The sequence below is a fragment of the Ricinus communis genome, chromosome 10 (genome assembly GCF_019578655.1).
Source record: "Ricinus communis isolate WT05 ecotype wild-type chromosome 10, ASM1957865v1, whole genome shotgun sequence".
Lineage (NCBI taxonomy): Eukaryota > Viridiplantae > Streptophyta > Magnoliopsida > Malpighiales > Euphorbiaceae > Ricinus > Ricinus communis.
In genome coordinates, this window is record NC_063265.1 from 2,812,753 (window position 1) to 2,829,400 (window position 16,648).

The window sequence follows — 16,648 nt, forward strand, 5'->3', positions numbered from 1 at the left end:
CATTAGATGTGATATTCTATGATAATTAATTTTTTATTTTTAAATATTTATTATCTGTGAACTTAATATTTATTACGGATAATGTTCATGTTTATTCTGTTTAATGTATTATTCATGAATGTTAATATTAATGTTTATTATCTAGTCCTGTAATATTGATCAATATTTTTCAAATGAAATGTTATTTCTTTATAAGAGCCATATTCATTATCTTTGTGATGCATATTAAAATATTTTATGATTGACATAAGTATTCATTATTTATGGCCAAAATGTTCTTTAGTTAATTAGTGATATTTATCATTAGTGAAGGCCTAATTTATTAGTTCATTGAAATGATATATACAACATAAATATAACGAGAATCATCCTTACAATTAATATAAAAAAATCAAGCTAAAATTATATTACATTATATTATGATATATGTATCTTTTTAATAAAATAAGTGACAAGTGACAAATAATGAATATTAATATTTAAATAATAAATTTTTAATATATGTATTATAAACATAAGTTAATAAATATTTAGTATAAATAAAATAAATATAAATTATTTTAAAAGAATATATTTAACGGACATTACATCAGCATCTGACATATATATATGGGTTTCATATTAGCAATTTATACCCTAAATCTCGGTCCACCTAGCAGTGTGATCCGGAGGCAGGGACATACGTGCATCCGCTACTTATTTTTTTAATTTGAGATTATAATAAAATAAAATATAAAAATAATATTTTATAATTTAAAATTATATATTAAATAAATATTTTATATTTATAAAATTAATCTTTTACCTTCACATTATATCATTATCATAATTTTTAATTTTAAATAATAATATAAATTGAATTTATAAATTATTAATAATTATTTATAATATTATATGAATAATAATAAATTAAATATTTTTAGTTTTGTTTAATTGTTTTTATACATAAACTTAAATTCTATGTGTTAAAACAATACAAATATCAAAATGTGTTAAAATACAATAACACATGTTAAAAATATTTTATATCTCGAAATTATATATATATAAATTTATATTATAGGTAAATTAAATTTAGAAATTAACATAATTAGTAATACATTTTCTTAATTAGTTATATTTTAGAGAATTAAAATTGATGTACTTTCAAAAAATAGTAAAATAAATTATCTATTGAAACTAATATAATAAATTCTTAGTGACTCTTTATATACTAAAATTTTATATTATTAGTGAATGTAACTAATCTTTTGCATATTTGACAATTTAAGTATTTTATCGATATGTAATTAATAATTTAATAATTAAAAGGGTTATATTTTTATAATAGACATTGATATTCATCGTTCATATATATTTTCATTGTTTATTGTAATGATATTTATTTTATATTTAATTAATTTTTAAATATTATTATTTTAATAAATGATACTTATCATTTATGATCTATATATTCATTAACTTGTGATAGTTAATTAAGTAGTTATAACTTTATGTATATTTCTTAAATCACCATAAAATATTTATTTTCATATGAAATTGATGTTGATTCTTTGCAAAAATTAGATTCATTAATTTTATGATTGTCAATTCAGTAGACGCATATTAAAATAATTTTGTGATTGATATAAGTATTTATTATTTATAGATATAATATTTATTAAATCATTATTACATATTTATTACTTTATTTAAATAAATATATATAATATACATAATATAAATCGTCTTTATAGTTAATAAATAGAAAAAACGTCAAACTAAAGCTATCATATAAATATAACTATTATGGAACAAATATTTTTTAATAAAATAAATAATGAATAGTTAATAAATATAAATTAATAAAAATAAATTTAATAAAAATCCCGGGTCAGATTTTTGACGTGTAGTATCAAAATTCTAACGTACGGTTAGAATTAGCTGGACCACATTACAAGGTGTTCCGGTATGCATGATATAAGAATCCGCTGAGCTCCTCGTTGATATTGTTAAAAGCTATTAATGCCTTTACACCACTTTAGCAAAAGCCCATTCCATCATATTTATTTTTAAAAGAAAAACTTCCTCAGTTTCTTTCCCTCGCTTTTATCTCCATTTTCCCCATATTTCCCTCTTTTCCTTTCTGCTTTTGTTTGGTTAAGTTATGGAAAAAAAATTAAAAAATTCCGAAAATGTATACAATTTTATTAAATAAATAAAAATAAAAAAGTTACATACTTGCTTTAGTATTTAAATGTAAAAAAAAAGAAAATTAATTTAAATTTATTTTGATAATTACATATTTTTAAATGAGTTTTTTTTTATGTGATAAATAAAATTTTAAATTCATAACTCACTTATTCTACTTCTTTTTATTTTTCTTGATTTCCTGCAGAATTGAAAGGAAATAAAAAATACTTAATTATATATTTAGACAGTTATTAAATTATATTTTTCGAACTTTAAAACCAAATCTCCTGACGTCAAGCCAATTATCATACCCAAACAAATCTAGATTCGATATTCTGGGCTATGCCGACAAAAGCATGTCCTGCATTAGACTTATATTCAATCATTATTAAAAATATTTGGTACAATCTCACAGGAAAAATTAAAAATATTATTATATAAGTGGGACGAGTCAGTAAAATTCGGACTTAAATAATTTTGTAGTTTGAGATTATAAATTCACCCTTTTTTTTCCTTTTGAGAAAATTAAGGAAATCAATTAACATTCCCTTTCCTTTTGATTTATTAGTTTAAAGTAATGTAACTCAAGAAAGAGACCGAACCTCCAAAGTCAAAAAGTCTAACATCAAACGCGCAGTTGCCCAGTTTGAAAAGAATTATATTATATACATATATGAACTTGGAAATCATTTGGAAAAGTCTTTCAGCTTTTTCTATTTCATTCTCCTCTTATTACATTGCATTCTTCTTTCTTTTCTTTTTTTTTTTTTTTTTTGAATTTCTTTTCTCTCAATTATCCATTCTGTTTTATCCCATAATCTCGACGGTTTTTTTTTAATTGTATCTTAAATCAAAATAATCTATCTTTTCTCAGTTTCACATTCATTCTTTAATGTTCCCTTTCTTGAATCAAAACCCAATTTTGATTATACTCTTATATCCAGGATTTTTTTTTTCTCTTTTATTAGATCAGGGATTTTAAATCTTTTTACATTGTGATTGACCTTTAATTGTTTTTCTTGTAATATAAGGTTTTAGTGTTTTTAATGCTTTCTAACAAATGGGTTTTGTTTACTTCTGCTATTAGTTTGTTTGATTCGTTCTTTTGATCCATTGTGTTTTTGGGTTCAAAGTATTTACTGGGAAAAATTTATTTTCAAGTGGAGTTCAGTTTTTTTTTTTTTTTTTTTTCTTTTGTTGGAGAAATGAGGCTTCTTGTTCGTGTAATAGAGGCAAGAAATTTGCCCCCGATGGATCCTAATGGGTTAAGTGATCCTTATGTTAGAGTGCAGCTGGGAAAGCAAAAGTTTAAGACCAAAGTGGTAAAGAGGAATTTGAATCCTAGTTGGGGGGAGGAATTCAGTTTCAGGGTTGATGACTTGAATGAAGAAATTGTGATTTCTGTGCTAGATGAGGATAAGTATTTCAATGATGATTTTGTTGGGCAGCTTAAAGTGCCTATCTCTATCATATTTGATGCTGATAATAAGTCTCTCGGCACTACTTGGTACACTCTACAACCTAAGAACAAGAAGTCCAAACACAAGGACTGCGGTATTGCTTTTTTTCTCGAACTAAAGTTTTTCCTTTTGTATTGGAATTGTTGGTTACTTTCCTCAGTTGGGTGCTTGAGTTAGTTCCATTGTTAATTATTACTTCTGTCCATTGGTCTGCATCCATGTTAATCTCTTGTGTGGTTTGGATACTAGAGCTGTAATGTAGTTGGTTATACGAGATTCTGATTTTATATCAGATACAGGATTTTTCTGTTGTATATTTGAAGATTTCATAGAGCATCACTTGACTCAATTTCTGTTCTTATACAGTTGATGTGTTATATGATTTACTGATTGAAAATATGTTCTTTTATCTTTCTTCAACAGGTGAAATTCTTTTAGGTATATGTTTTTCACATAATAATAAGTTTGTTGATTCAGACTATAACTGTGATAATGCATCACAGCTGAGGAAGAATGTAGACACAGGGACAGAATCTCCTTCTATGTCATTTGGTGGGCCGTCAAACTCATCCTCTCCAGCTAGATTTGAGGAAACTGCATCCTCTAAAGAGGAGAAGTCTGGTGTGCAAAAGAATTTTGCTGTGAGATTTGCTCAAATGTTTAATAAAAGTTCAGATACAACAGCAAACATTTGTAGTAGAGGTGGTGACAGTGCAGAGCCACCTGAAACGGCTGGACCTGATGTTTGTGATGATGAGTCTGAAGATCCTTCTCCTTCTGGTGCCTTTGCAGAATTCATGAGAGTAATGGAATCTAGAGATATGGGAAGTGAACTTCCGGGCAATCTACCAGGTGGGGTGCTTCTAGATCAATTGTATATGATTGCTCCTCAAGATTTGAACTCTCTACTTTTCTCACCTGATGCAAGTTTCCCAAGATCATTGGCAGAAATTCAGGGAACGACAGAACAGCAATTTGGCCCTTGGAAGTTTGAGAATGGTGGTGAGAACTTAAAAAGGATGATTACTTATATTAAGGCTGCAACAAAACTAATTAAGGCCGTGAAAGCCTTTGAGGAACAAACATATGTAAGAGGTGATGGGAAGGTTTTTGCTGTTTTGGTGAGTGTAAGTACTCCAGATGTTATGTATGGGAGCACCTTTAAGACTGAATTGCTTTACTGCATCTCACCTGGTCCTGAGATTCCTTCAGGAGAGCAGACTTCACATTTGGTAATATCCTGGCGAATGAATTTTCTACAAAGCACCATGATGAAAGGTATGATAGAAAATGGAGCTAGACAAGGTCTGAAGGACAGCTTTGAGCAGTTTGCATCTTTATTATCTCAAATTGTTAAGCCAGTTGATTTGAAGGACATGGGGTCCACAAAAGAACAGGTTTTGGCTTCATTGCAGGCGGAACCCCAGTCAGATTTGAAACTGGCTGTACAATATTTTGCTAACTTTACTGCAGTTTCCACAGTTGTTATTGGATTATATGTATTTGTACACATTTGGCTATGCCCTTCCTCCACAATTCAAGGGCTAGAGTTTGTGGGGCTTGACTTACCAGATTCAGTTGGGGAATTTATAGTGTGTGGTGTCCTGGTTCTTCAATGTGAAAGGGTGCTAGAGTTAATCTCTCGCTTTATGCATGCCAGAGTTCAAAAAGGTAAGTTTCAAACCTAATGCTTCCCATCCACGATTACAAACTAATACTATGTTTAGCATTGTTATTTCTTGATTAAACTATGTGTTTTTTAGGCAGTGATCATGGAGTCAAAGCCCAGGGGGATGGGTGGCTGCTCACAGTTGCACTGATTGAGGGAAATAATTTGGCAGCTGTTGATTCAAGTGGCTTCTGTGATCCATATGTGGTATTCACTTGTAATGGACAAACTAGAACCAGCTCGATTAAGTTCCAGAAATCTGACCCTCTGTGGAATGGTGAATTATATTGTCCTTTGCCAGTTTTTCATTCAAAATGAAGCACTATTGCTCAAAATTTTCTCCAATTGTGTAAATCATGATATCACTGTGCATTATGTTTTCATTTATGATAATAAAAATGATGCAATTTGTCCTATGATTAGTTCCTTAATGGACATTCTTGGTCTTTGTAGAAATATTTGAGTTTGATGCAATGGATGATCCTCCTTCTACGTTGGATGTGGAAGTTTATGATTTTGATGGGCCCTTTGATGAAGCTACATCATTGGGACATGCTGAAGTTAATTTTCTAAAATCTAATGTATCGGATCTTGCTGACGTGTGGGTTCCTCTTCAAGGAAAGTTAGCTCAAGCATGCCAATCTAAGTTGCACCTGAGAATTTTCTTGAATAATACGGGAGGCAGCAATGTTGTTAAAGAGTACTTAAATAAGATGGAAAAAGAGGTGGGAAAGAAGGTAACTGTCTGGCTATCTTGCACTGGACTATGACATTGCCAATGGGTTGTGTTGTATCATTTTTTTTCCTCCATATTACCATGCATGATTGAATTCTTAATCTATTACTTGCAGATAAATTTGCGTTCACCTCAAACAAATTCATCTTTTCAAAAGCTCTTTGGGCTTCCACCAGAAGAATTTCTCATCAATGATTTTACCTGTCACCTAAAGCGAAAAATGCCCTTGCAGGTTCTGTTGTTACCTTGTAGTATCTTGAATATTTTGTAATCTCCTGCTTCCTACAGTCATTTTTTTCTTTTATGAGTTAGCAAAAAGTAAAAGTATGTCAATTTGCCTTTTTGATTAAAGGTTATCTTTGCTTATTAGGTTCTTGACTTATATATTCTGTCTATACAGGGTCGTTTGTTTCTATCAGCAAGAATAATTGGGTTTCATGCGAATCTGTTTGGGCAAAAGACTAAATTTTTCTTTCTCTGGGAGGATATAGAAGAGATCCAAGTTTATCCTCCTACACTATCTTCAATGGGTAGTCCGATAATTGTTATGACTCTCCGGCAAGGCAGAGGTATGGATGCTAGACACGGGGCAAAGACACAAGATGAGGCAGGAAGGCTGAAATTCCATTTTCAGTCTTTTGTATCTTTCAATGTAGCTCATAGGTAAATGATCAATGTTGTATGACTCGTTACTCCTTCTATAACATAGTGTTTGGTTGAAATTCATAAAATTTGTGAATTCATTTGTGAATCTAAAATATATATACTTTAAATGGAGTGAAAGTTAATTTAGTATTCTACATAATCAAATTTGTGTGGAATTGATTATAGCTGAACTAAATTCTAACAAAATAGGTAGAATTTCCAAATGAATTCCATATTAATAAGTCAATACATTTCATAACATCAATATATCTCTTTCAACTTTATTATTTCTATTTTATCTTCTCTCTTGTGTCTTTTTCTTAAATGAAATGAATTTTTTATGGATTTAAACCAAACATATATAATTGTTATACATTGAGCAATATTTTTTTCGAATATTGTTGTGTTATTTTTCTTATAAGTTTTATGTGCGTTTTGGCCTTTCCCATCCAATCTCTCTATTTTGATCTTAGGAATGTCAACTAAATTTGCAAATAAAGATGTGAAATATGGTCAATTGAGTCCTACAGCTTTGTGTTATTTTAACTTTATGACTATTGTAAGTATGCTAGAATGTTTGTTCGAAGTGGAAATTGATGTTCTTGTAATAGGTTTGGACAACTTTGCTTGCTATTCACTGTAGCTCCTTCATTCTTGTAGGTTCATGAAACCGCACTTCTGTTTCTTGAGTATACAATTCCATTCTAGAGTTAAGCACTTGACACGCATTCTTGGAAGCCTTGTCAAAAGTGCATGTTGTTTCTTGACTACACAATTTGATTCTAGAGACTGGGTGATTTTACCGCATATGTAGACAATTTCGTTATACTTGATGGAAATAAAGAATGATAATAAGAAAATTCCATCATGTCCAACCTATTTTTCCTTGGTTCTCATAAAAAGAATACCTTAGCAATTTGATGATGGAACCACCTGTTCCATATTGTAAATGAACCTGCTTCTTGTTATGAATAAGACATTCTGCTTGGCATCCCATTTTAGAAATTGTCAGTTTAAAAAATTGCTGATGCTGCTTACACTAGGATTGCATGATAGTGCCTGGTTAATCTTACAGTAGTAGATAGATAATTCTTTTAATTTTAAGTGTATTGTAATCATATTTTGTGTTGTGTGCTAGGATTTTTATAACTAAGATAGAGTTGTTAAACATAGATATGCCTCCTTTTCTTTGTTTAAAATATTGTATCCTCATAGCGAAGTCCCTTAAGTTATCTTCAAATATGCAAAAGAAAAAGAACAAATGCACTATCTATATCTACATGGTAATTGAGAGTTATGTGACAACAGAAGATAAAAATTTTATGGTATTTATTGTCTTCGTCTGTACCTGCTGCATAGGACAATCATTGCTCTGTGGAAGGCTAGATCTTTGACCCCAGAACAGAAGGTGCAAATGATAGAAGAAGAATCAGAAACCAAAATTCTCCAAACTGAAGAGAGTGGATCCTTCTTGGATCTCGAGGATGTTAACCTCTCTGAGGTTTATTCTTCTGCGGTTTCTGTCCCTGTAAGTTCCTTCTTTTCTCTCTCCTTTTCTGGCCAGGCATGCATAGATCTATATATTCATGCATATGCATTTGATTTATTTATCTTGGTTTGCTTATGCTGCCAATTCATCCATTTTTATTATGTTCTAGACAAATTTCTTAATGGATCTCTTTGGTGGGAGCGAATTGGAGCGAAAAGCAATGGAGAAAGCTGGTTGTCTTAACTATTCCTATACTCCATGGGAACTGGAGAAGGCTGATGTGTATGAGAGGCAGATATATTACAGATTTGATCAGCGTGTATCCCGTTATAGAGGAGAGGTGACTAGTACACAACAAAAATACCCCATATCTGATCGAAAAGGTTGGATCGTGCAAGAGGTTATGACTCTCCATGGGGTTCCCCTTGGTGACAATTTTAATGTATGGCTATATTTGTGATTGGTTAATTTGTAATTGCTTTTGCTTTGGTTTAATCTAGAAAGTGATCTTATTAGAATTCAAAATTTAGTATTTTGCTTATTTATTTGCATTCTTTCTTTTTTTTCATAAATTGATTGATGTCTTCCACTGTCGGCAGCTTCACTTGAGATACCAAATTGAGGATTTGCCCTCAAAACCAAAAGGCTGTCATGTGCGCGTATTTATTGGAATTGCTTGGTTGAAAAGCACCAGGCATCAGAAAAGGATTACAAAGAACATTCTCTCAAATTTGGAAGATCGGTTGAAGGTGCTTTTCAGTGCGACTGAAAGGGAATATGCCAACAGATAGGAAAGACATGCACACTGTTGTAGATGTTGATGTTGTGGACTTGAATAAGGTTGATCACTCAGCTCCTGCTTTCTACAAGAAACGCATTCTCTGTCTATTTCGCAATCCTGCAGACCGCTAGATGTTCTTTCAGATATCATTTTGCATAGCTGCTGGGGATATTATTTATTCAGAGAAATCCTGATATTTTTGAACTTCAAGGGAAAAGATCTGAAGTGGCCCTTTCACATGAAGATTTAGAGTTGAATTAGATGGGGATCATTTTGTTTATTTCCGTTCCATGCTTGTGAAGATTGAAAGTTCTGTCTAAAATAGCCTGTAAATACTTGTACTCCTATCCTATATAGATTCAGTGGAGCTGCTGCTATTCTTTTTTTTTTTCTTCGTTTTATAGTATATATATACACAAATCCTTCATCTCTCTTTGTTCGCATAATGTGCTACAATGGTTTGAGCTCCATACTGACTGGTTTATAAGGTGATGACAGAAAAGTCCTGCAAATGTAGGGAAGAAGCACACCCTAATGCTTGATTGATGTCTTGGTGGAGGAAAGAATTATTTTATTATTTATTAAAAAAAATCAAAACAGACCTAAAATATAAAAGGCAATCAAACAAATCCCACCAATAGTTCACTCCTCCAACTACACCAAATGTAATAAGTTTCAATTTGCCCTCTTAACTTATTAGAAAAGATCAAATTAATCATTTACTTGCTCTATATCTAATTCTACTGTTATGGTTGCTTTAATCCTACAGGATTTGGAGAATGAAGATAATACATTCCAGCAACAGAAAGGTGCTTGGAGCTCCTATATAAATGTGGATTAAATAAAGGGTTGGATAATTTTATCAAGAAAACTCATGTAAATCAGTTTTTATAGGTGAAGAGCATGATCTAGGTGAAAGTTGCACTACTGAAATGGATGTTGAAAGCTGTGCAGCAAAAGAGGTTGAATTGCCTGGAATTACTGTATGTGTGGAGTCTGCAGATATTTGGAATTAACGACCTACACTACACTGCCAATTCATTTATTCTTAATTGGGCTTATGAATATAGAAAGTTTATTTTGGCAAAGCCAACAAGATATTAAGAAAATTAAGCAAGTCTATTATTGCTAGCCTGGTTAGCTAAGATGGAAGGTGACCTTTCATATGATATTTGATGGGAGAATCTCTGTATTAAATCAGGCAGAACTGATTTTTATCCTCTTTACACGGGTGTGCTTTTGAATTGGTTTTTCTTTTGGTCCTGGTGCATCTGGAAAATTCAGAGGTGTAGTATACCAAAACATTACATGGCGAAAGAAGCTGGTGTTGCAATTGCCGAGAATTCCTGTTGCTCCTCTGGTGCTGGTCAGCCCTTGTTATTATGCTCTGAAAGTATATGCGCTATAGGCCATGGATGATTTGAGCTAGTATGATTCTCTGTGGATTCTGTTGTATTTTTAATTTTTCTTAACTTGGCTGATTAAGAATGATTGATGCCTAGGACGGAGGTTTAGTCCTGTGATCCATTTGAATGATGGTAGCAGAAGACAACTTGAAGTATTCCAGTCAACAGTCAGCTAGTTGATGTGGCAATGGCTGAAACCTTCTGTTGCTCCTCTAGTGATGCTCAGAAGTCCTTATCGTTGTGCGATAAAGGTATATGACTTGAGCAAGTGTAATATTTTGTTGCATTTTTATATATCCTTAACTTGGCTGATTAAGAATAATTAATGTTCTAGGACATAGCCCTGGTGATCAGTGAACCAATTGAATGATGCCGGTGAAAGAGAACTTGAAACCATAACACAGTCACCTGTAGTAAATGTTCAAGCCAACAGTGAGCCAGTGGAGAATCCGGAGACTCCATTTGCAAAGAGCTCATCTATTTGGGAAAAAATTGAATCTCTGGGAGTTTTTCACTTTATGCCACAAAAGCTACATTTTCATCCGTTGGTTAAATGTAAAGAGGTATGTCGAGAAGGATTTGCTGTAGGTTACATGGTGAGCTTTGCTTCTTTGGTAGACAAGACATCCAAGTTGCAAATTGATGATCCTAGTGATGTTATCCACAGCTACTTGGATACTCTTGCTGAATTGGAAATGCTTGGATTTGGTGTCAAAGGCCATAGCGAATCGGCTTAATAAATTACTGGCAATCAAAGATCAACTGGACAGCTTCAGGAGCAGTCTAAAGGAAATCAGACTCAGGTTACAAAGTGCAGTAATGAAAAAACCAAGTTGAAACAAGAGATCAATGCAATTGATGAGAAGACAAGGGTATTAAAAAAGAAACAGGCGCAGAACATGTCAATAAAAGACACCAAAGAATCTGAGATTGCCTCCTTGGAATTGAATGTCAAAGGCATTGCCGAAGACATTTCAAAAACTGAATAAGAATTCAAAGGCCTAGGACAGCTTCTGCATCTTGGTAACTCTAGCTGGCACTCAAGCTTTCTTCTGAAAGTAGGTGGCTATATGGTTCCATGCATTTTTGTTTTGTTAAGTAGTCAAATTGACAAGTTATGTTATTAAGGTACAGTATACCTTTTTATAATTAATATGTTTGGTAGATTAAAAAATTATTAAAGATTAGAATTATTAATTTATTGAATCTATAATGAATAAAAATTATCAATTAATGTGAGACTAACTTATTAAATTTTATAATATTCGAAAATTTAAAAATAATTATTTATCAATATACTAAAAGTATAAATATATAAGTTATGAGAAGAAATTTAAGTAATTCTTAATTCAATAAGTGATTATAAAAAAAATTATATATATTCTGAAAGCACTTTTATATCTTTCTACATTAAAAATAATAGAACTATACTTTTACTTGCTTATAATAATAATTAATAATTTTAATGGATCTTTATTGATTTTTACTAGTTTTTAGATAATAAAATTATTAATTATTTAATATAGAATTTCTAAAAATTTACTAATTACTATTTTTCCATATCTTTTCATATTATACTACTCAGTTCTTAATATTTAAAAATTATATTCTTTTATTCCTTCCTAAAAAATTTTGTTTAATAATCATCAACTAAATTTGATTTATATTATTTATTTTCTGATTTTTAAAAGAATATACCTATTTTTCTTTATAATTTATTTATTATATTAAAACTTTTTTGTCTAATTTCTGTGTAAAAGTCAAATTTAATATCTGTACAAAAATAATTAATTAGTATTTTTAATTACTTTAATTTCTAATATAATTAATTTTTAATAAAATTTAAATAACTTAATAATATTTATATTTATCAAAATATTTAATATCTCCTTAACTTTTATTTTCATCAATTATTATCCTCTCTATTTCCTCATTCTGTTAGTCAGTTCGGTTAAATAACTTAATTGGTAAATTTTTTTAATTTAATCCTTAAAATTATTATTAGTTTCAAATTTCTCTAAAATTAAAATTTTATCACATTAGGGACCATTTGAAATAACTTGAAGAAATTTTTAAAGTCATTATAAAAATAGTAAATTATTAAAGGTGAAAAAGAGAAGTTTATGGAGAGAGAGAGCTCTCTCTTCTCTCTACTACCACTAATGACCGATGGAGCTTGAAGGGAGGAGAGAGGTAGGAATCTTGACTGCCGGAATGGTTGAGGTCGATGAAGTAAATGGAGGAGATGACAAACATAAACAACGACGAATGGTGGCAAGAAATGAAAGCAAATAAAACGTCGTTCACACCGTTTCTGGCAACGAAGAAATTGACTAGAAAAGGTTACATCAGTAAACTCACACACTATGTTCATCGAGCTCCACCACCATCACTTACCGATTTTTACCACCAGCAGCTTCGTCGCTCTCCACCAGCAGCAACATCGTCGATCTCTGTCCGCTAGCAGCAGCTTCGCCGATATTCGTTAACAGCAACTTCGCCGGTCGCCTCTAGCAGTAATATTGCCAGTCTCTTCCACTAGCAATGTCGTCGGTCTTCTCATCCAGCAATATTGCTCGACCTATAACAATAATGTCGCTTGATGTCTTTTCACCACCAGTAGTGCTGGGTTTAATTTTTTATCTCTACCCCTACTAAAATGAGAGAGAGAGAGAGAGAGAGAGAGAGAGAGAGAGAAATGGGTAGGATTTCAGTTTTAATTTTTTGGCAATTATGTTTATTTGGATAGATTTGAATTTTTAAAATTATATTTAATTTTATAAAATATTTAATTTTAAATGAATTTGATATTTAATAATAAATTTAAGAATTAAAATAATTTTTTTATTAATTAAGTTCTTTAATCTAATTGGCTAATATCAAAAAGAGACCGAGAAAATACAAACGTCAAAGAGATATTTTAAAAAATAGGGGATTCTACTTATAAATTATGGTAGTCCTTAGACGGATAATTGTCATTTTTTCAAAATAAAAGCTATTTTCTTCTCACCAGAAAAATTGTTATTTTTCTTTTTGTTTCTCTTAAATTTTTTTTGGAAACTTGGCACCGGAGAAAGAGACATTTCGTATATTTGGCGATCAATCAATTAATTAAAGATACTGAAATATTCTTTTTATTATTTTTAAGAGTTAATATTTTTTGATTTCAAAATACAATTTATTTGAAATTTGAATGCTAGTTGGTTGTTTAATGCTAATTGGAAAATAAATTAAAAATATTTATGAATTAGAAATAATTATTTATTTTGCTAATATTTAAGTACTGAGCAACAAAATAGTATGACCTATGTGTTTGAGTGACAAATATCTCACTATTTAGTACTCTTCATTTTATTAAAATTTAAATTTTTTTATCAATTTTAAATTCTCAATTTTATTATATGAAGATGTGAATTTTTATTTTTAAATTTTAAAAAATGTACTAATATTTATAAATACACTAAATTCATGAATAATGGAAAATACTAAGTATTAATATGAAATTCAATAACAAAGACAATTACTATATTTTTCTATAAAAATTATGCTCACGAAATTGGATTCAATATTATTAAATAATATGTAAAGTCTAATAATGTGAAGCTTTAACTGCTCAAGCTTCTATCGAAATCTAACTCCTAATTATCTTTCATAATACTGGTGTGTCAAGGCCAATAGAGCAGATGGAGGTAACGACAGCAATGAATGACAGTGAGATGTGGCGAAAAGAAAAAAAGAAAAGAGAAACTTTAAAGAGAGAAAATAAAGCTTTTTGATATGAAACAAACTAGCACAACGATCCTACTCCAGCAAGGGGTCTTGATGATGCAAATCCTACCAGCTCAATGAATTCTAATCTAATAAGGAGTCCTAACTCAACTATGAATCCTAATCTCGCACGAAGTCCTAATGACATTAGGAGTCCAAGCGATGAAAAGAATCCTAATTCAACTAGGAGTCCCAATCCAATTCAAATTACAAGTTAATGGGTTTATCCAAGACATTTGAGCTATAGACACAAGACTTGAAGAATTATATTTAAATTTAAGGCTCAATAATCTAATTTAATTTATTGGACTTGGAGCATATGATTGGGCCTAACTTAACTTATGTGAGGCCCAACTACATGACTTAAGTAAATTAGGAATTTATAGCTTAATATGGATGGCCACACATATGGTTTAACTTAATAAAATTTTATTTTAGTTATCTCTTTTTATTAGGAAGGTTATCTTTACCTTAGATGGGAGGTAAATTCTTATTAGTTAAGATTTCAGTCTTCTAAAGTCGTTATAAGGCTAGTACGAAATTGATTTTAAAGGTGGTTAATTTTTGAATAAAAAAATAGATATTAAACCTAAAGCTGTTTTATTTTATTTTTGTATTCTTGTATAGAATGCATGCTTAAGAAACATTCAAATAGATTGATCATCTTTTTATGGAGTGTTTTAAAATTGAAATTTCGGAATAAGTTTTCTAAATTCTAATTCTTGATCTTCATTCTAAGTAATATGTTTTCTAACATTTCTTAGGGGTTGAGCCGAATTGGTACTGGGAGTTTTGCATGTTAATGTGTTTGAGGTCCACAATTCAAAATGAGTTCTCAAGCTTATTCACGGAGGCTCCATACCATTTAATATCAGAGTTTTGGCTCTAGATAAGGTTTTATCTTTTTATATTTTTCATTAGTCAATTTTGATTTCTTGTGATTAATTCTTCGTTTTTGTCCAATTAGTATTATTCTTGTTCTTTGATTAAGTCAATTGATAGTATTCTAATTTAAAAAAAAAAATTATTTTAGTGTTTTAAGTGTGTCCTTTTTCATTTGTTTGTTCATTAAGATAATAATTCTTCATTATATCTTGTTCTTATGCATTTGACTGTACTTAGGCTTAATCTTGTTCATTAAGTCTAGTTTTGTCTTCTTGTTGTCGTGTTTGTTTTAATTCTGATTTGTTTTGAGTGATAAACACGTGATTTATGTGTATAGAGATATTTCATTAATAGAAGTTTCCTAGACAACATCAAGATCTTCCTTATCAATCTTATGATAGATGGTGGGAACAAAGGAATGATTATCCATGGAATTTTTACAATTCTAAACATGAGGCAAAGAAGTTAGCGAGACAACCGTGTCAAGTTAAGGAGGATAAATATTCAACGGAGCTAAAATCTATAAGACGCACTTGTGAAATAATTTGACAAATTTTAGAAGAAATGAAGAGGTTGGTTGAAAGTCAATATAAGCAACCTAAAGATGAAGCCAAATCTAAGCCATCTTTGGAAACTAATATTGACGATGTAGAGGAGGTACAATACTCTATCGAAGTCAATAAAGATCTTGAAGACATGGTGAAAATAATGATTTGCTACTTTTGAGTGAATCCCAAGATGAAAAGATCATTATTGAAGATGAAGCAAAAGTTGAGCTAGTGAAGAATAAAGATGTTTTGCTTGATGCTATTGAACCAATTGAACATGTTGAGTTTATTGGTATTGAAAGTATTATTTGTTCCAAAGTTCCTCTAACAAATTTTTGGAGATTAGTATTATTCTTGGAGATTATATGCTTGCTTCTTTCATAATATTTGGGTAAGATTTAAAGACGAATCTTTTCAAAGAAAGGAAGAACGATGCGAACTAAACTAGTACAATGAATCCTATTCCAATAAGGAGTCTTGATGATATAAATCCTACTAGCTCAAAGAATCTTAATCCAACAAGGAGTCCTAACTTAACTAGAAATCCAAATCCAACAAGGAGTCCCGATGAGATTAGGAGTCAAGTGATGAAAGAAATTCTAATTCAATTAGGAGTCATAATCCGATTCAAATTACAAGTTAATAGGCTTATCCAAGGCATTTGGGCTACAGACACATCAAGGCTTGAAGATATAGATTTAAGTTTAAGGCTCATTAATCTAATTTAGTGGGCTTGAACGAATTTTATTGAGCTTGAAAAGGCCAAAGAAGCTGAATTAGAGCATATGAAGATTTTGGGCCCAACTTGGTTTATGTTACGAGATCTATTTATATAACTTAAGCAATTTAGGACTTTATGGCTTAATATGGTAGCCACACATGTAGTTTAACCTAATTAGGACTTTATTTTAGTTATCTCTTTCTATTAAGAATGTTATTTTTATTCTAGATGGGATGTAAATTCTTATTAGTTGAGATTTAGGATTTTCAGAAGTCTTTATAAGAGTAGTACAAATTTGATTGTCAAAGTGGTTAATCTTTGAAGGAGAAATTGGTTATTAAACCTAAAGTTGCTTTGCTTTGTCTTTG

The 16,648-nt window shown here is 30.6% G+C and overlaps 2 protein-coding genes across 2 annotated transcripts; both read left to right on the plus strand.

The window, feature by feature from the left end:
• Positions 1–2,772: 2,772 nt before the first annotated feature.
• LOC107261723 (C2 and GRAM domain-containing protein At1g03370) lies at positions 2,773–9,383 on the plus strand. The gene is made up of 9 exons (XM_048369649.1): positions 2,773–3,726; positions 4,056–5,303; positions 5,396–5,578; positions 5,755–6,038; positions 6,153–6,269; positions 6,438–6,700; positions 8,042–8,210; positions 8,341–8,613; positions 8,771–9,383. The coding sequence occupies exons 1-9, from the start codon at positions 3,378–3,380 to the stop codon at positions 8,960–8,962; spliced, it is 3,078 nt and encodes a 1,025-aa protein (XP_048225606.1). The 5' UTR covers positions 2,773–3,377; the 3' UTR covers positions 8,963–9,383.
• Positions 9,384–10,545: 1,162 nt separating this feature from the next.
• Positions 10,546–11,597, plus strand: LOC112535710 (DUF724 domain-containing protein 5). The gene is made up of 2 exons (XM_048380065.1): positions 10,546–10,609; positions 10,707–11,597. The coding sequence occupies exons 1-2, from the start codon at positions 10,546–10,548 to the stop codon at positions 11,093–11,095; spliced, it is 453 nt and encodes a 150-aa protein (XP_048236022.1). The 3' UTR covers positions 11,096–11,597.
• Positions 11,598–16,648: the final 5,051 nt, after the last annotated feature.

Coding starts and splice junctions, on each gene's coding strand:
- LOC107261723 (XM_048369649.1), top strand. CDS start 3,378: ATGAGGCTTCTTGTTCGTGTAATAGAGGCAAGAAATTTGCCCCCGATG. Junction 5,304..5,395: donor GCATGCCAGAGTTCAAAAAG/GTAAGTTTCAAA, acceptor TGTGTTTTTTAG/GCAGTGATCATGGAGTCAAA. Junction 5,579..5,754: donor ATCTGACCCTCTGTGGAATG/GTGAATTATATT, acceptor TGGTCTTTGTAG/AAATATTTGAGTTTGATGCA.
- LOC112535710 (XM_048380065.1), top strand. CDS start 10,546: ATGGCTGAAACCTTCTGTTGCTCCTCTAGTGATGCTCAGAAGTCCTTA. Junction 10,610..10,706: donor CTTATCGTTGTGCGATAAAG/GTATATGACTTG, acceptor CATAGCCCTGGT/GATCAGTGAACCAATTGAAT.